The sequence below is a fragment of the Centroberyx gerrardi genome, chromosome 13, assembly GCF_048128805.1.
Source record: "Centroberyx gerrardi isolate f3 chromosome 13, fCenGer3.hap1.cur.20231027, whole genome shotgun sequence".
Taxonomy (NCBI): domain Eukaryota; kingdom Metazoa; phylum Chordata; class Actinopteri; order Beryciformes; family Berycidae; genus Centroberyx; species Centroberyx gerrardi.
In genome coordinates this window covers 11,367,576-11,391,885 of record NC_136009.1, presented here as the reverse complement: position 1 = coordinate 11,391,885, position 24,310 = coordinate 11,367,576, and the positions used below count along the sequence as shown (strand labels likewise).

At 39.9% G+C, this 24,310-nt stretch overlaps 3 protein-coding genes across 9 annotated transcripts in view; 1 reads left to right on the top strand and 2 right to left on the bottom strand.

The window, feature by feature from the left end:
- hfm1 (helicase for meiosis 1) overlaps positions 1-299 on the bottom strand; it is a 14,082-nt gene extending 13,783 nt beyond the window's left edge. The window contains exons 1-2 of the mRNA XM_071900008.2: positions 229-299; positions 22-137 (exon numbers count right to left, since the gene is read on the bottom strand). Of these exons, the coding sequence (XP_071756109.2) occupies positions 22-137; positions 229-299 (187 nt within the window). The remainder of the gene's footprint in view (positions 1-21; positions 138-228) is intronic.
- znf644a (zinc finger protein 644a) overlaps positions 1-17,782 on the top strand; it is an 18,237-nt gene extending 455 nt beyond the window's left edge. Inside the window, exons 2-7 of one of the 2 annotated variants that reach the window (XM_078287690.1) lie at positions 1,766-1,891; positions 6,402-8,943; positions 9,135-9,728; positions 13,272-13,397; positions 14,971-15,073; positions 16,880-17,782. In XM_078287690.1, coding sequence (XP_078143816.1) covers positions 6,417-8,943; positions 9,135-9,728; positions 13,272-13,397; positions 14,971-15,073; positions 16,880-17,075 — 3,546 coding nt within the window. In that variant the 5' untranslated portion in view covers positions 1,766-1,891; positions 6,402-6,416 and the 3' untranslated portion in view covers positions 17,076-17,782. Of the gene's footprint in view, positions 1-1,662; positions 1,892-6,401; positions 8,944-9,134; positions 9,729-13,271; positions 13,398-14,970; positions 15,074-16,879 lie in introns of those variants that run through there. The other variant, XM_071900000.2, reaches the window with a different exon arrangement.
- On the bottom strand, positions 16,666-24,310 carry znf326 (zinc finger protein 326). 6 transcript variants are annotated; one of them, XR_011784652.2, is made up of 12 exons: positions 24,186-24,310; positions 23,660-23,778; positions 23,148-23,250; positions 22,472-22,967; positions 22,163-22,241; positions 21,599-21,671; positions 20,764-20,911; positions 19,881-19,941; positions 19,643-19,773; positions 19,347-19,436; positions 18,369-18,446; positions 16,666-16,924 (listed from the first exon to the last, which is right to left on the bottom strand). XR_011784652.2 is itself a non-coding variant. In XM_071900001.2 (11 exons), exons 1-11 carry the CDS (start codon positions 24,269-24,271, stop codon positions 18,426-18,428), a joined length of 1,407 nt encoding a protein of 468 aa, XP_071756102.2. In that variant the 5' UTR covers positions 24,272-24,310; the 3' UTR covers positions 17,767-18,425. The 6 variants fall into 6 exon arrangements, 5 of the variants coding, with proteins under 5 accessions (XP_071756102.2, XP_071756104.2, XP_071756103.2 ...); XM_071900001.2 differs by lacking the exon at positions 16,666-16,924 and having other exon boundaries at positions 17,767-18,446; XM_071900003.2 differs by lacking the exon at positions 16,666-16,924 and having other exon boundaries at positions 17,767-18,446; positions 20,764-20,908.

The window sequence follows — 24,310 nt, the reverse complement described above, 5'->3', positions numbered from 1 at the left end:
CTAATGCAGAGCATGACATACTGTATAATGATGAGAGAGACTCTGCCTCCTTCTGGATATCTTGAGTGGCTGGGATCTGAGAAATAGATGGAGGCACTTCCAACTGCCATGGACTGGCCTCTTGGTGCAGCGGCTTTCTGTAGAAAAGGATTCAGAAGGGAAAACATTCATTCAACTGAGAGTGAGAGAGAGAAAAAAAGAGAGAAAGAGATGTGATCTTCTACTCACACTTTGTGGACAACAGGCCTCTCAAAAAACAGATTGTCCAGGGACAAGGTGCAGTCATCTGAGTCCAACATCTCATCAGGTCACGTAGGCGCACACACATCTGAAGGCAAAGAAGGGTACTGTCACTACTTAGACTGTGTCTTTATGTAACATTATAAGGATACTGAACATCATACATACAGAAAAAAAAACATTTCACAAATACTTTAGAATATGTTGAGCCATATGTTTCAAAACTGGCCAATAAATGGATTTGTATATGTAGAAGACACTCATTCAAAATACATTTTGAGTGGCTATAATGTATTTTGGATATACTTGCAGATGTAACAGCACAGAGAAAGAAGGTATTTCCAGTGTCAAATGAGTGTGAATGAATTTAGGCTACATGTACAAATACATTTGTTGGCCAATTTGTACATATTTTGACACATATGTCCCCCTAGCTAACGCTTGATGTAACGTCCTTTTAAAAGCTAAAACAGTCGAAGTCACACAGCTTGCTAGCTAGTGAACAACCAGCTAACGTTAATAAAATCTCATGAAAAGCCATTTTACGAGCTAACGTTAATCAGCTAGCTTGGCCACTGAAGTTTTACAGTTAACTGCCACAGCCTTAATGACTTGACACGGGCTTCAGAAACATTTGTCAATCTAAAACCGAGATCTCTGCAATATTTTTTCTTAGTGTACCCACCTGTGATAATGACAACTAAGTTTAGTGAAACTGGGATGAGCTCTTGACCCCAGTCTGTCTGACAGCTTGCTTGCTAAGCACCTCCTGATATGACTGCACGAGACCTGGACCACACGAGACCATGCATCATTAACGTTACATTCCACTGATCCCCACATTTTCTACATGTGGGGTTACTGTAAAGTTAGTGTATTGTTGTTTTATGCAAACAGTAGGCTATATCAACATACAATTCCAAGTAGGCCAGCTGCCCATGTGATACTGTCATCAAAGGGATTAATTTCACACTGTTTTCGATATGTGTTCAAAGACAAAGTGTTTTGTCTACAAAATACGACACGAGACCGGCAACAATTCAATCACCAGCTACGAAGGCAACAAAGACCTGTGAGAAAATGACAACCATTTGGGGACTGTGGCAACATCTTTGTTAGGTTGGCATACAATTTTAGACAGTGCTTCAAGAACAAGTTTGACTACCAAAAATATATATATTATAAAAAACAACCCAAATGGTGATTCCCCAAGTTTCAATTTATTATATCAATTAAAATGGTGATTAACCGCTATCAACCTAAAAAAAAAATCTGCTACCCCTAAAGAGATGGTCATTAACTCAGGTTTTTTATGCCTCCTATCTGGAACAAACCATCTCAGCTTTCGGGGGAACATGGCGCCGCACCGTAACCCTTCGTCGCGAAAATACAGGGAAATAATCGATGTATTTGTTGTTTATAAAGGCGCTACGTATTAGTTATACTGTGTAACGTAATTATTGTACTATTTTAGTGTTCTGTTTGACTATACAGTCGATTGTGTGTATGTTTACCCTTTCGAAAGAAATGACCTGGCCCACACCAGACCACCACGGAAAATGGCGACTGTGAAATGGATGGAAGACGAAAGTAAGAAATAATTCAATGCAGCGTATAAAGTGCGCCCTGTCTACATCTACACCGTTCGAAGGTAACATTTGTTTGTTTTTCAGTAATTTACAAATGTCTGTATAGCGAGTGGCGAGGCACAGTTGCCGTTAGCTGTAGTTTAGCCTGAGGATTTGGTTTTGGTATGGAACAGAGCCTAAATGGAATGGGCTGCAGCTCCTGCAAGCAGCATCCAACAACACAGCGTGATATAAACGCGATATAAATGCAATATGATACCTTTACGGAACAGTGTGAAAACCACAATTTGATCGTTATGTAGGTGCTTATGAAAACGGATGCTGACTTTATCTTGGGTTGGCATGTAAGTGAACTACTGTGCTGAAAGTTTTAGCTCTAGAATACAATCCATAACCACTCATCAAAAGCCATTTACGAGGCTGGTCCCTTTGCAATTTCTGTGCTGCTGTGTAGATAATAGAAACACCTTTCTTTGCCACAAGCGCATTCAGTTGGTTTGACACTTTTATTGCCCTTCAAATCTAAGACCTCTCACTCTTGCGACCTTGCACCGATCGCCACAATTGATGATCTAACGTTAGTGAAAATGCAATTTGTATTTTGTATGTACCAGTATTTATTTTGCAGCCAGTTGATGTTGATGGAAATAAGAAACTAAACCATGAGATGCTGTAGTAACTAGAAGAGACTGCTTACTTTCCACATTAAACACCGAAGCTTTAGGTTGTAAAACATGTGTAACGATCCAGTATCGGGCTTGTAATAGCACGGACGGCCTCAAGGTGTCACTGTTATTCATTTGCAGCAGAAAAGCGGCTAGCCAAAAATGGGCACTAATGCGATGTAGGCCTATTATTCTTCGGAAATATGAAAAATAGATACATTGTCAAGAAAAGTCAATCAAAGGCTCGGTTGTGTTCTCGAACATTTACTTAGTATGTCTCAGTCACCAGCTTCTTGGTTTCTAAATCCAGCATATTGGCCCTTCCGCGCAACTGCAGTGGTACACAACCTGCGGCGCAAGCTTACATTACATCTTGGACATGCGATACGCTGACAAATGTTAATAACTGCTCATCATGACTCGTCAAACGGGCTGAACATATCACCGCTATTTAGTTGTACTGACTTACAGCCTGAGCCTGTTAGCAGTCGTTACCTTTGAACAGTAATGAGTATTTGTCTACTAGACAGCACAGACTAGCATCATACTCTTGAGTGACTTTCCTGTCATTTTATATCTCCAAGGAGCAAGGAATTGTATTGGAGCCCATTTTTTGACCAGCTAGGCTAGTCTTTTCCATTGAATAGCCTATGTTGTCAAAATGTACTCCCAAGTTTTTACATTTCTATGTTTGAACTCAGGATGCAAGTAAATGAATAGCAACAACATATTCAGGCCCTTTGGGCTAGAATTACATGCAATGCAAATTGAACAACTTACACAACTTTGTTTGCCATTATTTTACTACCCCTGGTGGTGCTCTTGTGTAGCTTTCTAGCTGCAGCCTAGGCCTACTGCTTTTTTGTAGCTGTAACCAGAAACTAGTATACGTAAGTCACTCTGACGGTTGGTCGGTCCCAAAAATTTCAAAAAACTTTATTGCGCATGTGCTATTGCGGGACGCAGTTATAAACGCTACTAGCTCAAGCGGCCAAAACCACGGGTGAATTTTGAAGCCAATAAGAAAGTGGCTGAAAGGTGCTGTTCCTCATAATGTCCGCTAGGGTCGGCTCCAAAAAGACGCCAAATCCCACCCAACTCCATTCAAGTCAATGGGACCACAGCCCAACTTCTCACTCAATATAAAGTCAATACATTTTTTCGACAAGAGATGGTCTCAGTAGGTAATTTTAATTATTCTAATATGTGTCCATATGGCGATTTTCAAAATAACTGCGTCATTAACGCGATATAACGGTTATAAAACGGGGTAGTTTTCCGAGTGATTGGCAGGTCGCCGATTACGGATCAATAGCAGGCGCTGCTGCGGTCAACCCCCGGCTTCGCTCTGGCTGCTCCGGCTCCAAAAAAGTTCAACATGGCGGCGCTCGTAAACCCCAACTTTTGGCTTTAAAACGGCCCTTCAGAAACCTATGGGTGACGTCACACTCACTACATCCGTCTTTTTTTACAGTCTATGTACTAGCTATAAAAACCTCCTAGCCCTGATACAGGACCCTTTGGGAATCTTTGGTTGTATCAAAAAGGTCTGTGACGAAAAAACTATGTTGAATCTCACTTAGACAAACAGATGTCTGTAATCCTTCACTGGTCTACTTTCACCCCGGTGGCACATGCTATATCTCCTATGCACAAATAAACTTTATGGCGTAGTGAGTATACCCCAAATCTCCATTGTAACGAAATCAAAGATGGCCAACAGACTTCTTCCTTTCTTCTTTCCTATGCTTTCTCTTTCCTCTGAAACTTCATTCCAACTTCATTCCATAGCTTAAATTTAAATTTACCATTGAGGATTTTTTTCTCCTTACTAGAATATGCAATATTGTCAACAAGGTTGTAGGAGGCCTTGCACTTAGGCCACTTGAAAAGCAATTGCAGTCTACCTTTGACCACCAGTGGCAGCAGCGAGCTTATTGCTCAAAAGCACAGTACCAGCGAAGAAGTCGGGGTGTCTGTCGTCCATCTTTGATTTCATTACAATGGAGATTTGGGATATTGGTTGTTTTCACTCACGTGACTTTGCGATTTTTTTTTTACCTGCGCTGTGTGACATAAGCAGATGGTGGTCAGAGTTGGTGGACAGCTGCTGAAGTGGAAGGGGACAAGGAGCAGTACTCAGTTCATTTCAGTAGTTAAGAAGCCAAAGTTCGAGAGAGGTTTGGTTTTATTTGATCTGATATCCGGGATTTATTGTTGGGGCCCAGTCCACATCATTCATGTCATACAACACACTTGGACAGCCTAAAGAAAGACATCACGTTCGAGCTGACTATAAAGCAAATGAAACACCACAACATTGCTTGCATAGTTAGGAATATGAATCTATCTTGTTCTTGAGTAAGTATCAAACGCATTCACCTACAGGGATTGCTTATGAGCATATCAACAACTAGCAACCTTGCTACAACCAAGCATGACACGTAAACTTATCACTGCATCTCCTAGTGTTGTGTCCTTGCGGGGAAACAAAACTACAACAAAAAACTTGATACAGAATAAAGGAAAGTATAACACAAACCTTTCACAAAGAGGTTGCTGCTTACACAGGCATATTCAGATTCTGCTCCTCCAGAGGCAAGGCGCAAGTTTGCCAGCCATTTCTCCCGACGTTTTTTGGAGGTTGTCTGACATTTTTCCCCCTTGTGCAGAGTGGTACTCAATAAAAACTGTTGTTTCTCTCTCGGTTAGATTGGTTCAAACAACCATAAACAATTCAAGCATCTGGCATTTTGAGTATGAATATAATTCCAATGAGCACTTGTTGACTCTTTGTTTACCTGACCACCATCAGCTGTTTGCACTACAGAAGCAGAGTCTCGGCACAACGCACGTGACGTCATGTGAAAACAAACCTGTACTTGAATTTATACTTCCCTCTTGCATGTAGTTTTTACATGGCACCACCGGCGCGGAATACACTTGTAACCTCCTTGAGGACTTTGTGATTGGCTCACACAGTTCCACAAAAGAGCGTCCTACGTCAGAGTGTCCTAACGTTGTGCCTGCTTGGGCTGTTAATGTTAATGTTGTCGATATGGAACTTCCATCAGAAATGTGAAAGTGAAATTGGCGGAACTGATTTGCCGGCATTTCGACACGGCTCCTATTCACACATGATGGCACACCCGTGTGCCGTTAAATTTATCGAACAGGCTGCATGTTTGAAAGAGGCTATGTTGTACTGCATGAAATTTTGCAATTAAATGTGTCCTTGCTTTGTACAACATGTTAATAATACTTTTTCAAATCGTTAGTGTCCACTCCTCATTTTGACATGCATCCAATTCATCAAGCAACACTTGTTTAAACAAAGTGTCACTATTAAAACTAGTTTCTACTACTTGCCATCACCGCCCACTGTATGTTTTGGTGGATGAAGATGAAGAAATAACTGGAGAAGCAGTTTTAAAAGTTGCAATTACCACTATGTTAACATACGTACATGACATAGCAGAACTTAATAAGCAAAAATGGACAGTGCTTACTCAATTAAAAAAGAAAGCACTTATATTACAATTTGTTTTTTACAGATTCTGGGTTCTTGACTTGTCAGAGTAGCTTTCCAGACTGGCAAAAGTCTAGTTGGGACCAGCATATCTGGTATGGTCTTGAAATACAAAATATCGGCAAAATAATGTCCAAGAAATACAGTATTTACAGGTTTGCGATTCAATGTTTAATGCAGGGCCAAAATGAATTGCCCCGCCCTGAGTAAATTCTTTGTAGGCCAGAGTATGTCATCTATACAGATCACCACTGCAAACCACTTATAAACCCTACAATATAGGGATAGGCACTGTAGCATATTGCTACGTTTGCTGGAGGTATGTAGCTTAATGATTTTGTTTGAGGATGGTCTAAGAACATTTACTTTCTTTTCCAGGTCACGGCAGCAGAAATGTCATGTCTGACAGGTGTTGATGAAGATGACAAAGATGCAGATCCTGAGATGAATGCACTCACGCTCCTTCAAGAGCCAGTGAGAATGGCGTCAATGGAGTCAATCTCTTATATTGATTCTTTTGGCAAGCCTTCTCCTCTGAAACAAAACAACAGTGTCCTTGATGTTCTGTCAAACACAGATATGTTGTCCCCGGTTGGCTTGGGAAATGGACCTTCTTCGCACCGGGCTACTCAGGCCCATGATCTCAATAGCTTCTCCACAGAGAAAGAGGAGGAAAAGAGCATCACCCCACTGAAAACGGTGCAGGAAATTGACACTGCAGGAATATGGGGTTTTGATGTGGAGTCACCTGAGAACTCGTTGGATAATTTCAACAGTACCAGTGACCTTCATTGGGACCCTCACAAAGAGTTTATGCAGTTTCTGTGGGAGAACCATGATGATTCCCCTGGTGAGGAGCCACAAGAGGAAGTCCCTCCTCCCAGCAGCCAAAGGAGGAGGAAACGGAAAATGGACATGGTGGTCATGGTGGATCCCTCAGAAGACCTTTACCCTGATCTGAGCCGCAAGTCATCTGAGGACTCATCTGATGCAGAAGACCAAGTAGACTCCATTCCTGTCAGCAAGGTACGAAAGCTGAGGAAGCATTCCAAGTCACAGTCGTCATCAACAGGGAATGTATCGAAGTATCCCAATGGAACTGTAAAGGCCATCAAGCAAATTCTATACAATGGACCGACAAGAAACTCGCATGAGAACAGTATAGGTCATAGGCTTTCACCGTTGAAGGGGAGACTCTCAATAAATTCTCGTTCAGAGGAGAAGCCATCATGTTACCCTTGTTCAAAATGCAACCTCATTTTCAAAAAAGAGCACCATTTGCAACGCCATATGAAGTCTCATGTGGATCCTCCTAATATGTCGCCAAAGCCTTTTATATGCCGGGAATGTGGACAGTCCTTCAAACAGAGCGGCTCGCTTATTGAGCACATGTCCGTTCACCAGGAGAAGAGAGCAAGACTCATTGAAGAGATCAAAGGCATGAATGATATCACGGATGAGGATGAAAATGCAAAACTTTTTTGCCCTCAGTGCCCATTTCGAACAAACTGTCCAAACACATTCGTTCAACATGCCAAGACGCATCAGAAGGACAAGAGATCCTTTAGCTGTGAGAAATGTAGCTTCAAGTCTGCATCTGCGAATGAACTTAGGAAACATAACATTAGACAGCACACTATTATTCCAGTTCCAAAGCAATTCCAAAATGATGACTCTGGTGTTTTCTCCTGTAACATTTGTTCCTATAGAGCTTTTAGTAAAAACGTTTTTAAGAACCACCTTCAGCGTCGTCATCAGCAGACTTATGAGGAATACAAAGCTGAACAGCAGAGTGAGAGACAGCTGCCTGGAGAGCAGCAGGTGCCTACTTGTAAAACTGTAGAAGATTCAGAGTTGACATCTAAAATCTCAATAAAAAATCACATCTCTTCTAAAAGAGCTTATTCACCCAGTGATTCTAATGACATTTCAGACTTATTCAAAAATGACAGGATGAACAGAGGTCTCAAGTCTCAACTAACAGAATCAAAACTCGACAAATCCATTAATGTTCTCCTGTCTCGACAAAGACATGGCAAGAAAACTGCAGAACAGAAGAAGGAAAGCAATAATTGCAGCACATCTGTTCAGGATTCTAAAGGTGTCAAAAATGACAGTGATCAGTTGCCAGGAATATTGACTCTCAAGGTTGAAGATACCAGTTTATCCCCAAATGGCCATAGAACGCCTTCAGTATCCAATCTTCACTTATATTCAGGATGTGATACCAGTGCTGCTGAAAGAGACCTTAACAGCAACAGCGTACCCAGGTCAGTCTTGGATCAGCCAACAGTGAAAAAGTCACCGTCTAAAAGGAAAATGTCCACCCCATATCGAAACACCACTGAACAAGACTCATGCTTCATCTTACCAAAACATTTGCCAAGTCCAAAGAGACTAAACCTGGAAGAAGAAATGGAATGGGACAGTGATGAAAAAGACATTTTCCAGTTCAAGGACACAGATGCCAACCTTTTTGACAATGGTATCAAGCAAGAAAACCCACACATCATTTATACCTATAGCAGAAGAATGTCAATGAGGGGGGCTCTGCAGGCATCTAAGAGGCTGTTTGACAAAATTAAGACTGAAGAGGATGTTGAAGAGGATGACCCTGTTATCAAGGAAGAGTGCATAGAAACAGAGGTTTTTAGAGAAACCTTTGACTCCCACCCAGTGCCATTGGGAGAACCCTTCACAGAAGATTTGTCAGTATTGGAATCGGACCACAAGACCTGTCCATATTGTCCTGCAGTCTTCGAGTCAGGTGTTGGGTTGTCCAATCATGTGCGAGGGCATCTTCATAGGGTTGGACTGAGCTACAATGCACGCCATATAGTGCCTCCTGAGCAGGTGGCTTCTCAAGACAAGAGGCCGCGAATTCGTCGGAAGATGTCAGCAATTCGGCGATTGAAAAAAGGTACTTGGGTCTCTGTTCCTGTATTGCATGTTCCATGTTATTACTAAGGTCATTGTGGCATGCTCCATTTAGTTTGCTTGTATTAATGAAGTTATCATTTAGTCGACTACATTGCACAAAAAAAGATATGCACAAATCATAGTTTGATCCTGATATATACATTTCTGATTTTCATTTTTCTGTTTTTGCAGCATTACAATTGGAGTCAGACTCTGAGGTTCTGAAGAGTACCCACTCCTGTCCATTATGTGGGGACTCCTTTGATAACAAGACTGGGCAGTCCAACCACATACGAGGCCACCTGAAACGGCTTGGTAAAAGCATTTCGACAAAGAACAAGTCCCCGTTATGCTTACTCCGGGAGTTGATGCGTGACAAGAAAGAGTTCCACAGGGCACTTCAAATTCTTGGAAAGAAACGGAACCATTTCCAATTTGGTGCTTCCACAAAGCTGTCCAACGTTGATCGTTTAACACCGCCACCCATTGGAATCCCCAAAAGTAATTCTATTCCAAGCGTCTACAATGATGCCAAACCACAGGTGCCCAAGTTTTCTTTAGTGGGAATGGCATCGGAAAAAAAGCAACTAGAGACTAAGTTGGAGGTTAAAGGTTCACTCTCGGGCGCGAGTGCCTTGATAGGAATTCTAAAAAAGAGGAAGTGTCAGGAGGACTCCAAACTGAAGGGTTCTTCTCATATGTCAAGAAACATGTTAGCAGTTTCTTCAAACATTGAGCACAGTACAGGATCAAGAATTCCATCTTCACTGCCAAACTTAATATCAGGTAAGTGTGACTTACTCATTGTAGTTACCAAATATGTTGGATGGGAAGTAGAACAGTCCTAACGCAATTAATCACAGCGTTGACAATTTCGTATAGATTCATTTTCCAGTGGAAATTGTATTCTGCATTCTGTCTAGCATAAAGTAAAAATTCAATGTTTATAGGCTATAGCCTAAGTAAGCCTCTTATAATCTCAGAAATGTGGAATATTTAATAGGATTTTGACTCAATTGAGTCTGGTCATTGCAAAAACAGTGTAGGCACAGGCCTACTAATAGACCTTAGACACATTACTGTAGGCACAGGAGAGAGTATCATTAATTGACAACTGCTTTTAACAGGCTTTAGCACTCCAAGCATTTTTTTATTTGAGTTAATCACTTGCTAAAACCTAAGTGTAGCGTCTAATTTAGGCTCATTAGCCTATTTTAATTTCTTAGTGAAGCTTAGGGAAAAGGGGGACTGTGGTAGAGAATGTCAAGCTTCTACAGTCGTTCATAGACTTAAGGCAAAATTAGCACATTATTCACACCTAATATCACATGGCATAAGTTAGTATAACAGCCGGGATTTCCTCATAGCCTAGCCTATATAGCTTAATGAAAGAATAGATTACGCTCCATCAGTTTTCAATAGCCTAATGCCCTCTCTTAAAGGATAATTATGATTATTTTCAACCTGGGCCTTATTTTCCTAGTTTCTGCCATCATGCAAATCGATTCTGATCAAAATTTCGTCAATTACTTGACTGTACAGCTACAGCTCTGTTTGCAGGGAGCGCTGCTCTCCAATGCAGTCCAAAGGGGCCAAGCGAAACTGAAACAGTTGAACCATGATTACCATGGCCTGAAACTTGAGTATATTGCGGTATTGTGAGTGAGCTAGTTAGCAAGTACAAAGCTCAAGTACTCTAATGCCACGTTCACTTCATATCGGATTTACCATAAATACAAACTGCCCACTGAGAAAAACCATTCATGTCAACCGCCTAGTGGTAATTTCAAGTAGAATATGTGGGAATGTTATTGTGGGCTCCGACCACTTGGCGTCACAAATTGTGGAAGTGTGTTGATACAAGCGTTTAAACATTGCAGGTAATCCACAAATGTTGACAGACCAAAGTAAAAAAAATCGATTTGCACCTTAAATTGTTAATCTCTGACAAAAAAAATTTGCCGGCTAATATTTTAGTTATAACTGGATTGGGCTGGCAAAGCAGTTTTGTGTAACACATGTAGAATTTATTCGGCTTGCCCAGTGTTATGGGATGGGGGACAGAATAAATCGGCCTGATTTGTTTTTTTCTTTTTCCAGGTGAATGCAATACGCTTCCGTACTGTACCCTAATCATAATTGAGCTTAAGAAAGTTTTGAGACATCCAACATTTAATGTCAGCTAGACAGTTTCAGGGTAACAAGGCTGCTGGTATCACTGTATCTCACAGATACAGCTTTGTATCATCAGTAAAGCAATGAAGAGAAATGTTATATCAACGAATACAGATGTATATACGTGTAATGATATGAATATGACCAAGTGGATGCATATAGCCTATATTGAGAATGAAATAGGACCCAAAGTGGAAACTTGAAGTAAACTAGGTAGGAAATGCTGTTCCCCAAACCAACAGAGAACTGTCTGAGATGTGGTATAAACAAAACAAACAACAAAACAAATTGGGAGCATTGTAAAAATCTCTTTAGGTGTTCAATTAAGATGCTATGGTCAGCTGTGTCAAAAGCAGCGTTAAGGTCAAGTAGAACTAGAATAGAACATTTGCCAGGATCCACAGCTAAAAGATCATATTTAACTCTAAGTAAGGCAGTCTCTGTCCTGTGTTTAAAACAGAAACCTGATTGGAATTTTTCAAATAAATAATTTCTTCTGATATGATCAGTTAATTGATTATACAACTTATAACCACTTTTTCCAGTGCTCGGTTTTTCCAGACCATGTCATTTGTGCGACAGAATTCATTCTAAAATGTTTTGCAGACAGGTTAAAAGATTGTGAATCCACATTTCTGCATATATCTATCCACTGATTCTGCTTAGGTTCGATTGGAAATTGGAATCCACCCCAAACATCCAGATTGTATTAGGCTATATAGATTTATTCACTGGAATAGACAGAATTGAACAACCATATGACCTGTTATAAAAATTAAGATCTGCACTGACAAACATCTACATTTTTAGTAGCAGACGGGAATTTGGCAGACATACAAATAATATTGGGAGTTGGGAAGGGGTGAATAAAACTCAGATAAACTGAGACATCTCATGACACGATCTGATTAACATCAACAATTGTTTTGAGGCTGGCTATGGTGTACTGATCATTAGATTTTATGGGCAGATGTAGTGAGGTGTCATCAGCATAACAATTGAATGAGATTTTTTAAATTAGTGTGAGATGATAGTGAGCTGCCTAGCATTACAGATAATGTTCTGGAATAGAGGCATAAGATGAATATTTTTAAGTGCAACACCTCCTGGTTGTTGTGGTGGTCACTCAAAGTAGTGCGTTCTGCAGTATCGAACACCACACTCAGGTCTAAGGATTAAAAGAGGATTAAAATTGAACATTGCCCAGTACCTGCTGCTTAAAGAAGGTCATTTGGGAAGGTCACACTCGGCACAGTGAAGTGCTCTAAAACATGGTAGGACTTTCATAAAACCTCACAAGTGTATCAATTCTCAGGGGGCAAATAATCTCAAGAGTAGATCACAGTTTAAGACACATCTGTCTAAGTTGTCTGATAGCAGGCTTGAAATACAACAGGCCTGAAGGAAACCCTTTCAGTCCATTGTGTTTCTTCAAACCATGTAAAAGCTTTAATTGAACTATCACCATAGTCTGATTATTCACAATAACTAGAGTATTATGTGCATGTGAACATACCTACTGAGGTACAATGCAGTACTAGGGGAAATAGGGATTTATTTAAAAAAGATATGCGATTCCGCACCAAACTCAGCTGCCTGTCAATTTTTCTCTTTAGCCTGTTATTTTTATGTCCACTTTAGAAAACTTGTTTTTAAAAAGTACAAAAGTTATTAATGAAAGCTCATGTTACTTTGTTTTACTTGGCTACAGTATGTCATACACTAAGAACCAGAACTGAGAACCAGAAGCAGAACTTTTAATAATTTGTCCAACAGGTATTTTTTTATGCACACATAGCAACAATTGCAATTGCATAATTATTTTTGTGTCATTATTATTGCAATGGTAGCCTTAAATTTTCAAAGCACCTAGTTTGATCTTTGCCTAGTAGTGATGCGGTAATATGAGTCAACAGTCTGATAATTGTAGTGCTAATTTGCACCACCTTTCAAGATCAGACACACTGAACTAACAGGGATTCCTGGGGGCATGATACCACATTTGGCTAGTAGGTGGACTTACTAAGTCCAACCCTACAGTACCTTAGGACTACTAACAAAAATATGGATATATATATATATATATATACATGGATACAGAAAATCGTCACTGTTTTGATTTTTTTTTTCTGGTATGTTTCTGTCTTTTAACAGAGAAAGGTGAATTCAACAGGAAGGTGTGTATCCATTGCAATGCGACTTTCCACAGTGGGGTTAGCTTGTCCAATCACCTCCGGGCATATGCAAAACGAAAAAGGACCGCCTTACTCGAAGGAACCAGTAAGTGCCAACAGCAACAGCATAAGTTAGACTCAAAGAAAACATGTTCTCCAAGAGCACTGCAGCATCGCTGTAGCAGCCAGGGGTATGCTGTATATTCTCCTACAAGCAGTGTTAGCATTAATTGATGGCCTTTGGTTAGTTAAGTTACATTTATTTCTGAACCAGTTTGGGCCAGCTTGGAAATGTGATCACTCAGCAAATTTGCTAGTTAAAACTCCTAGGAGTGGATTGTGGATGTGGGGTGTAATCCATTTTAGATGTCCCAGGACTCCACTGAAGTGTGTCGCTGACCCAGCGACCCAGCTGGACCAGGGATCCTTACTGGTGCTTATTTTTTAAGCACATTAACAAGTACAGGATGACCAATAACTAAGACTAATACTGCCTGTAGGAGCCAAGAAACCTAGTTTTATTTTAGCAAATTTATCAGTTCACCTCATAAAAATAAAGATTCTATATAGTTCTACGCATTCATTGTTTTGCAAGCAACATTTAGCTAGCCAATAACACAACACATTTCAAAACACACTGTAAAAGTTAAGATATTAGCCAATCCATGTCACAGGGTTATGAATTGTGGTAGATCTATTTCCAATGATATAGATCCAACAAAGCAAAGGCGTTTCTCCCTCAGATGTTGACATGAGGAGTAGTAGTAGTAGTAGTAGTAGTAGTTCTTCCCGATTACGAGAAGAGGATCGCAGGTGTTGTGAAAACATTTGAAAATAGATCATAGTTAAGGTTACATTTTCCTTCTAACTTTTACTTCCTCTTTCTTAAGTAGATACTGCTCAATATACAACAGACATGGTTTGTAGAGAAGTGCTGTGAACCATGATGAAGTTTGATAGCGCACAGGTATCGAGGAGTAAAGTGTCTGACGTCTGCTTGACTGACTAACCTGGACCTCGACACCCACGGTGTTGTTGGAAAAATCTAATTCTACCAATGGAAATAGTGGGTGCACAAATAGTGGATGCACATATGCCAAAAGCCTATAGTACAACCTTATTTATCCAAGTATGACTCAGTGGATGTGTCATGGGAGAGCTAGCGATTTCTACTCTGGCACTAGAACTGGTGGATCACCACACTCACATCTTGCTCCTTGTATTTTGGCAGCACCTAATTGTGATTGGTTGAAGAAATACATACGATCTGTGCCTTTATTCCCATTTGGCAAAAGCTTGAGCCAGACCTTTCACCTGGACTGCCACAGGGCGAAAACAGTGTGAAACAAAGTGAGATTAATGCAGATGTAATTTCGCTTAGTCAGAGCCATCCCTGCAGACATCCAAACTGACCAATTTACAGAATGGGCATAATGAACAAAGTATGCAGTTGTGCAAGAATGCACTATTGTTGGAACATCACATTGTTGCATTGTAACTGCAAGTTGGTTTCATATTGCCAATATTATTTGTCCTGGTATTTCAGTGTAACTAAATCATCCAACCTTTTCAGTGGTTTCCAGTTGCCTTTATTCCTTAAGGTTTCGGAATAGCAAGGCTCTGCTGTAATTTCACAGGCGGTGCTATGAGATAATCTATATATCAATTCTGTCTTCTAGCATTTGACTGTAAAGCAAGGAGGCAGCGCTCAAGGCCTGGCTCAAAGAAGAAGACACTGCCCATACCACAAACTCCAGAGGAAATGTACAGACTCACCTGCAGGTAAAACATTTGTAATGATTGATAATGATGTATTAAAGGTCCAACTAGAGCCAGTACAATGCCCTCGTTTGAGTCCCATCACTGGCTTCATGTTTTGACTTGCTGAAGAAATTTTCTTTAAATGGACAAAGCTATTGATCCAAGAACTTGACATTTGTGACAGCTAAAGATGGGCTATAATGTATTTTTAAACCTTAAATGGTTTTTGAGTGGTTTAGTAAACACTTTTTTATGGAGGGATCTTAAAGTTGTGTAGGGATTACTTTAAAATCCCATCCCTCATTATGCACACACACGTACGGTATATACCTATTTTGACATCCAAAAGACTTAAGTTCCTCACATTTTAATTTTACAAGTAAGACTGGTTCAAGGTGGAGACAAGTACTCAGGCTCTTTGCCAGGTCTTGAGGTTGTCTTGCAACCAAACAAGCCTCGACAAAGATATCTAAAAAGTTCTGTTGATCATTTGTAGAGTTACTTAATTTGTCGGGGTATTCCGATGATGCCCAGATAACACTGGAGTGCTTTTAAGGAGTAAACTCTCAGTGAGCTCATCTTCATATTCTGTCCACACGTATCCCCACATATACACAATTGAAAAGAATATCAGCATGGAAACAGAATTTAGAAAGACTGCAAAAAACACCTGTAAACAGGATACACTGTGTATAGTGATGATAATATAATAATATTTTCTTGTGGTACAAAATCATTTCAAAATGTCTTTATTTGTGGTCTGAAATGTATGCAAAGTAGTATTAAACATAATATTATCAACATAGAAAGCAAGTTAAATTAGTTTATATGAAGGTATAAAATTGCAATAACAAAAAAATCTAGTTTTTGTAAGAATTTAACTCCTTGCTTCATTCCTTGGCTCAATTGCCAAATTAAACATTTTAATGTATTTTAAAACATGTTCTAATTTTACCTTTCTTGATAGCAAATATTTTATTGGGTCCCTGTACTGCTTCAGAATGCTGGGGAATATTGTGGAGTATAGGTGTCATATAAATGTCATCCGAGTTCACTTCTTGGGGTTTCAAAGAAAAAGCTAATTATCATCCTCCTGACATCAGTGGGTGCACTTACACTTTTGTAATTTTGCTATGGAAGTCACTTGAGAAATTTTGAAAAAACCTACTGAAAAGTGAACCTCTTATACTTTCATGCTTTTGTAAAAGCAGGAGGTTGATCATTTATCTTTATTCTGAATCCTCAGGAACTCTGATGCAAAGTCTTTCCTACACTTCCAAATGCCACTGAAATGTATTTAGAGGCCCTGATCTCAGATAACATAGTAAGGACAGAATAATGAAGGAAAGGAAACCCCTACTCTGAACTCTAAACTGCTACCTAAAGAGGAAGTCTTGAGCAAGTCTTGTAAAATGTTGAGCCAGTTTTGGCCCTGTGGCAGTTGAAATGGAGGGTGGATTGTTGTTTTTTAATCTGATTATTTTTATTTAAATGTTCTACCTTGAAATGTTTTTATTTTGATACTTTCAAGATAAAAAAAAAATATATATATATATACTGAAAAAACTATTGCAGCACAAAATAATGTGCCATAAAGTCAATGGTGTGTCTTTTTATTGCCACTGCACGTATCCTAGGTAGCATGTGTACATCACAGCTTTCTTATCAGTTATTTGTAACCAGAATATTTAGAGTTTATGTGGATTATTGTAAACAGGATGCTGTCATGCACCAAGTCATACACAAAATATTGAAGCATTATTAACATGATGTCATGATGTTTTGCCTGTGAACGCGTTCATCGTCAGTCCTTCCTTGTCTTTTCAGGTTCTGTGATCTAGTCTTCCAGGGTCCCTTGTCGGTCCAGGAGGACTGGATTAAACATTTACAGAGACACATTATGAACACTAGTGTCCCCCACACTGGGCTAAGCATGGTAGAGGTCACCTCGCTGCCCAAGGACCCCCCCACCTACAAGACTGACCAAGACAGCTCTCTGACAGCAACACATGCTGCCTCATGAAGACAATGGGGACCTTTTTAGAATTCACTAGACTGTGTATGTGTATGTACATTGGATGTTCTTTCACTTTTTTTTTTTTGAACCGTCAATCAAATATTGGCCAAAAGTACAATATCGCTCAACATTGGAGATATTTTACATGTTTGGGCAGACAAAAAATTTATTATTTTGGATATTGTTACTTATTTCCGTTTTTACATGGTCCATTTTTTGGAATACAATTCCAGATGGACAGACTGTTTTCTTGTTTTATGCAGTAACGTAGTGTGGAACCCATTTCTAATGAAGACAACTTTTACCTCAGATTTCTCATGGTTTAAGTCCATTTCTGTCCAATTTGGGAGCACCTCTCTTCTGTATCAATATTCACATTTATAATATACATAGAATCATGAGTTTCTTTTGTATTGCAACATGTTCAAATCAAGACCACACAGACTCTGTTTTCAGGGCATAGTTACTGATAGATATATTAATTGAAAGTGATGGCACCTGAAAGTTATTAAAATACAGTATGAGATTTACAAGTGGAAAAAGTGAATTATTATACAAGAACAAGAGTAACAATGTATGCAAACTCATGGTATGCATAGGAAGTGTTTTATAGAATTGCAGTAACTGCATTGTTTTCTAATACAAACTTCTGAACTGAAGGTGGTTAAAAAAAAACACAAAAAAAAAAAACACCTAACTTGCGCAGCCACAGTGCTGATAAAGCCCCTCATAAATGTCACCTATATTTAATGTTTCCAACAACTGTTGCAAAAAATATGCTGTTTTGAAATAATTTAATTTTAAATGTACTATATCACACAGATACAATGCTTAAAACATTTTTGTGATGTTCTAAATAAAAAAAGCTAAGCAACAAGGTTTAAGTTGTTTTCCTTAATGTCAACGATTAGTTAATTCAATTACCTCATTTGACTTTTTGCACACTTTTTCCATTTTTGTATTTGTTTTCTACAAACTGAAGAAACTGAATCAGTACATTAAATTATATTACAAACTTTGACTTCTCAAGGTGACTCGAGGGTGATGACCTGGAGTAGCTAGCGACAACATGGACAAAAGGCAAAGGTGAAATGACAAACTCTGCTTTATCAAAAAATCAACTGAAGATGACATTTCTTCTCAAATCCTGAATGGCACATTAACAGTATCCTCTTCTAATCCAGGCCTCTGTTAAATTAGCAATGTACATCAGTGCCAGTCAGAGCTTTTATCAGTTTAGTCTGTGTTCAGTTGTGTTCAAAAGTCAGCTGTTGTTTGCAGTCCAGTGTTCTTCTTTACCTGTAGCAAACAGCATCTTGGTGTAAACAGGACTTCAAGGATTTTTGATGATTTCAGTTATTCAAATGGGTCGCCACCCTAAAAGGGAGAATGATTTCAGTTTAGTAATAACTACATAATTGTTTATCTGATCTGAATGTATCCTCAAGTGCAGTTGCTTTCATTGTAGGGTAATAGTAATTAGATCCAGTACACCCTAGCTGAAAACAAATGCATTATTAAAGGCAGACTATGTAAGATTTTCACCTTAATATAGTATACAACTTTCTCAGTAGGTCAAAAGATATGGTGGAGGTTGTTGCTATGCTGTGCTGCTATAGTGACAGGATATTACTGACGTAGCTGTTTGTCTGTTATTCTAACCATGGCTAAGTTTAGCCGATGGATTGGCTGAGAGATTCTGATAGATGTTAGATTTGGTGCAGTTTATGTTGTCTTCTGTATATATATAGACAGAGAGTAGAGTTGCCTAACAGAGTGCATAGGGGAGAGATAACTTGATCACCGATGACGTCTACTTATGATGATCTTTATGATCTCTTGGCAATATTGGCCAACATGGTCTGTTTTGATGTGCCACAGAGAAATGATTAGCCTCGATAGTAATAATCTATTGCTTACAAGCCGTAGAGTCCAACCCACACTGATCCCAGCCATTATTGTGTTGCACTTTAAACTGTTGCACTTTGCACCATGTTTCTCATCACGTTATTATAGAGGTCATGCCACATGGACATGAGTAATTTCTGCAGGTCCTATCATAACTATACTCATCCTGACTGACTGTTTGGAAAGGGGGGTGGAGGGGGGTTTTGTCTTTGTTTTGATTTAGATTCATCATTGCACCTGCAGCCATTTTACATAAATCTTACATAGTATACCTTTAATGTATTATATACACGCATTACAGTTAATGCTACATCACTGAGTTGTGATACCATTAATATACCGTTAATGTTTTTGTTATGTTCAAAGTACCTCAAGGAATTGTTCAAACTGAGGTTTCAGCTGCATCATCATGGTTTCTGCCTTGCCAAGGCACGCACATCTCTGCCACATTTCAAACTCCTTCAAGAAAAAAGAAGGTAAAAAAAAAGCCTTTAGGACCAATTTTTTTTAATTACAAATAATGAAAACATGAGCTTGCAGAAACGGCAGACTCACAAATTTGATGATTTTCATACCATCAAATGTTTTATCCTGTCCATGTTTAACCTAAACTTCTCTTCACTGATATTGTGATGTCAATTGTGTCAACCGGTTGCCAGCGTTACCTTTTTGCTGCGCAGGTGTTCCTGAGAGTTAAGGTGTTTCTGCACTGAGGACGCAGATATGGAGATATAGACTTTGCAAGCTGCACAGTGGAACATTTCCACCTTCGACATGTGCTCATTATCCCGCAGTGCTGACAAAGCAAGGATCACATTGTATTTAGACTTTATTTATCCGGAAGAGAAGATATTTGAGACAATACTTGTCTTTCACAATTTGCGACCACTCCAGGTTATTTACCTTCAATTGCACTTTCCTCTATGGCCCGACTGCATTGCCGGACTTTGAACAGCATGACTTCCTGCAGACGTAAAGAAAAAAAATGTCACTGTCCAGAACTGGCCAATACACATAGGGTTGTTCATGCATCTACTGTAAATGGAGGAAGAGAACAAGAAGCTGAACTGAAAGAGAAGTCTACGACAGGTACGTCATACTCTGAACCAACTAGGCATACCAGATAGTGTTAAATAATAATCTCACTGTATATACTGTATAAACATCTCAGGAAATTTAGACCTACTAAGGCCTCTGCACACAAATGTAGCAGATCTGGATGAAACTGCTGTTGTTGCTTTTCTCAGAGCAAACCGACCTTGAAAAATTGGCTGGTTTTTCCTAAGCATGGATCCTCTTTTCCAGCCATTCCTTGCTGCATGCAGTCACACTTGTTGCTATTTTTACAGCTTTCCTCCTTGTGTTTTGTTGCCATTTCGTTTCTGTTATCCGATTAAGTTGTGTTCATGCTTGTCATTTTGATTTGTTTTTGTTAATTTGTTTCTTTATTGTGAGATGCTTTTTAGAAGCCCCTTGAGTTTGTTTTTTCTCCACAAATAAGTCTTTTTTTCCCTTCTCCTTTATCCGTTTTTTTTTTTTAATCACCCTGTTCCCAGTTGGGGATTATGTGCTTTGCTCAAGGGCAACTCACGGCAGCGTCTCCTCATTCACTTCTCCTATCCACATTTTCCCAGCCACTCCGAGATTTAAAATGGTGACCTTCCAGTCCTTAGCCTGCTTCTCCAACCTAACCCACAGCCCGCCAGGCTGCGATGACAACTTGTAGCCCTTCATCAGTTCAAGAACTTTTGCAGGGAGCGTCCATCCATACAGTGTATCATCTTACCTGTAGGAAGGCTACAGCCAGGTCATCGTAGTTATTCTGCTGCTGGATGTGCTCCAGGGTGTCCCAGTGGCTCTTGCTCTCTAGGTGATCTTCCAGCTCCTGCATCTTGGAAAACTCAACCTCACACAGCTCACAGGTGAAGGGGCTCCTAAACAAAAAATGTAAAGACAAGACATTCAATTTGCAGACCATTAACCACAGAACAGCCAAAAATCTGACTTTCAACACCAAAAGGAACAGCTTAAGGTCTTCAGACCAGAAGGTATTTGAAATTAGGGCCCCCAGACTATCAAACACCCTACCTGACAATATTAAGTTACAAAGCTGTCAAAACTAACCTCCATTTCTGGACTGTGCTTTAGTGGCAGCCAGTGTGTGATTTGCTCAAATTTGACAAGGACGGCAGATAGGTAAATGCTTTCCCTCACATTTCCTCAAACTGCCCATTGGTTGTAGAAATGTTATTCAAGGATCATTACAGTATGTGTATTATTGTATGGTTTACTCATGAGGTAGTGTCATTTCCTCTTGCAATGTCCTTCCTTATAACAAGGCTAACCCTCCTCTCTTGAGCAGTCTAACTTGTTATACTGCATAATGGTAAATGTCTCCTTTACTCTACTAGCTGACAGTCCTGTCTACAACACTGTATGTGTGTGTGATGTGTCTGTCATGCATATGTCGGTGGGGTCAGTCACCATATTGGTGGTCAGCAGCCAAATACAGCATTTCCTTTCTACACAAAATGCATGTTCAAGCATTCAGTTCCCTTAAAAGCAACCACAAACTCAAAACTGATTTTAAAATAATGAGCATCAGCATCCTTGGTGCTTACTTTTCCATTTCCTTTATCAGACTTCCGCTCCTGTTCCTTGTCACCTCGGGCAAAGGAGTGATTTGGTCTACTCCTACAGAGCAAAATGATACACAGAATCACTATGAAGATACAGTTTTAGTATAGGTTCATACAGAAAAGAAATACACAGCAGAAAAGTAATAATAAAAGTAATAATAATACTCTATATATAGTAGAGTTTCATTTATCTGAAAACCCATTGAAATGGCAATTTAAAAAAAAAGATACTTTATCCAAACTTCCCCCTCCAAACACAAACAACATTTGATTTGATGCGCTTTCATCTTAAAGTATCCAAATAAGAATATTTTTAGTACAGAAGCATGCACACAAACCAAAACAGCGTCAGATGTGGAGCCAAAAACCACAATTGCCCAAAACCACCACAATTAAAGCACTAAACACTGGCATACACACATTCTACAATGCAATGCAATCTAATTCACTTTCTAACAACTTTAGTTTCATAAACCAACAACGGCATATATTAATCGGATTTATTAATAATTTCTGGAGATGGCCAATGGCTTGACAATCTCTTACCTGTTCCCACATATCCTGACTGGTGCTGATAGTCCATCTGTAACCTCGGTGGGGATAATCTAACAGTAGTGGTCATCTGCTGAGGACAGAAAGGGCACCAATGGTACCAAATTACCATGGTAAGAAATGATTCATCACTGCTAAAGAAAAAAATGGAAAACAAAGTGACTGTTTACACTCTTTCTTTTCAGCAAAATACAGCTAAGTACAACATATACATCCTACATTCTGCTGAGCAAGACCAACCTCTTGACATCACATTCCACCAAACTAAAGTTTCCCTCCCTACTTGCTTCAGCATCAACAAACCTCTCTCCTGTATTCAGGGATTGTCATCCTCTCTTCCCCGTTGGTCCTCTGTCCTCCGTATGACGCAGGGAACAGTGTGGATATCCCCGATGGAGGCATCAGCCGGGTGGAGGAGGCGAGACCGAGCCTGTCAGGGCTGAATCCTCTGTGGTCAAGAGGCCTCTTAACAGAGCTGTAACCCGGTCGTTCAAGTGGTTCTGTGTTAGGGCTATAAGCCCGTCGCTCAGGTCTATTACTTGGATTTAGACCTCGACACTCGGTGGGTCCCGTTTCAGGGCTAAAATCCCGCCCATCAAGAGGTCTGTTCCCTGGCTCAGAGTAGGCCGAATCCCAGCGCTGGTTGTCACGACGACCTCTACCTGGAGACGCATGCTCATACCCACGATGTCCCAGGTCGTTATCCTGGTCAGGTCGGCGACGGTCGCCTTCTCGGCCCTGCGGCATCTCGGGCTCAGACTCTGATGACCCAGGATCATAAGGGTCGTACAGCTCAGCCCTGAGGGAGAGGGAGGAGGCATTTCTGTGTGTGTGTTACATCAACCCACCTTTCTGTATCATAGCATTAGCATTCCATTTACTGCTTAGATGATACAGGACATCTGTGACACCAGACACTATTAATCATTGTCTGTTGGCCCGTACAATAAACACTATGTTATCAAACTGTATGACTGACTTTTCTGAACTGCCTGTGCTTCTGTCTTGAGAGCTGACATCTTGAGGACTACGTTCCCCTGCTGGTTTGAATGAAGACTTCCATTTACCAGCAGAAGGCAGTGCTGCGGATTACAAAAGTAAAGTGGAAATTAAAGCAATCCATTTTGAAAGACTGGATACTTTCAGACAGAGAAAATATGTTTACAGTTGCCTCTGTAATAGAGCGCTAAGTGATACCAAAAGGAAATTGTTGTGTTTTGTTCAGGTCTGTTGACTATAAATAAGTATGCCCAGTGTTTAGGGCCAAACATAAGATTGCAATCCCTATTTATGATTTATGAATAAATACACATGTGGGCTTGCAGCCTAGTATCGCTTTTCTGGTTCTTCTAGATAACGGCCATGTTATTTCAGATCAGTGTTTCCTGAAGAATGATTGTGAGTCTGTTGCTAGGGGGTATCCCCAAATGACAACAGTGTCAACAAAAAAACCCAGCACTAAACAAATATCCAGATGAATTTAACCTGTACTTTTCTGTGCTGGTTGTGTGATAGGTGCTCTGTTAGCCATGTTAGACGGCTGACTGCTCGATTTGACTGCTGGCCTCATCGGGGTGTATACCATACTTTCTCTGTAGTCTTGGGGTGCTCTGTTGTCAACAGAAGACAGAAAAGACAGCACGATTACGAAGTTCAGTGAGAACAATACCACAAAACAACTGAATACCATAATGCTGAACATTAACGTGGCAGGGCACTGGTACATGGCGTGTTATCAATGCTAACAACAAATCAGCCAAGCTAGCTAGCTTATGTTCGCTATTAGCTTATAGCTACCATTACATACACACCAAACAGCTCAGTGAAAATAATGTTTAAGATTAAGCATTAAGCATTCAGTTTTATCACAAGCATGCTTCCTAGAATTCCCCAAAAACAACTGATTGTGTCAGAAGCAACTACAAGCACCTTCTTCGATTTGCAACCCTGAAACTTTCTGAATGAAATGAACGGTCAACGCTACTTGACGTCGTCTGACGCCGCAAAGTAACGTTACCTTCCAGTTTGGTGTTGTTGGTAAGCTGGAGCAGCTCCTTTAGCTACTCCAGGTGTGTTGAACGGAACATTATTCGGGTGATTCATTTTGTCGCTTGGTAGGAGCAGATAGCATGTCTCAAGAAA

Coding starts and splice junctions, on each gene's coding strand:
- znf326 (XM_071900001.2), bottom strand. CDS start 24,271: ATGAATCACCCGAATAATGTTCCGTTCAACACACCTGGAGTAGCTAAA. Junction 21,672..22,162: donor GTCAGGATATGTGGGAACAG/GTAAGAGATTGT, acceptor TTTGCTCTGTAG/GAGTAGACCAAATCACTCCT. Junction 20,912..21,598: donor CTGATAAAGGAAATGGAAAA/GTAAGCACCAAG, acceptor TTTTTTGTTTAG/GAGCCCCTTCACCTGTGAGC.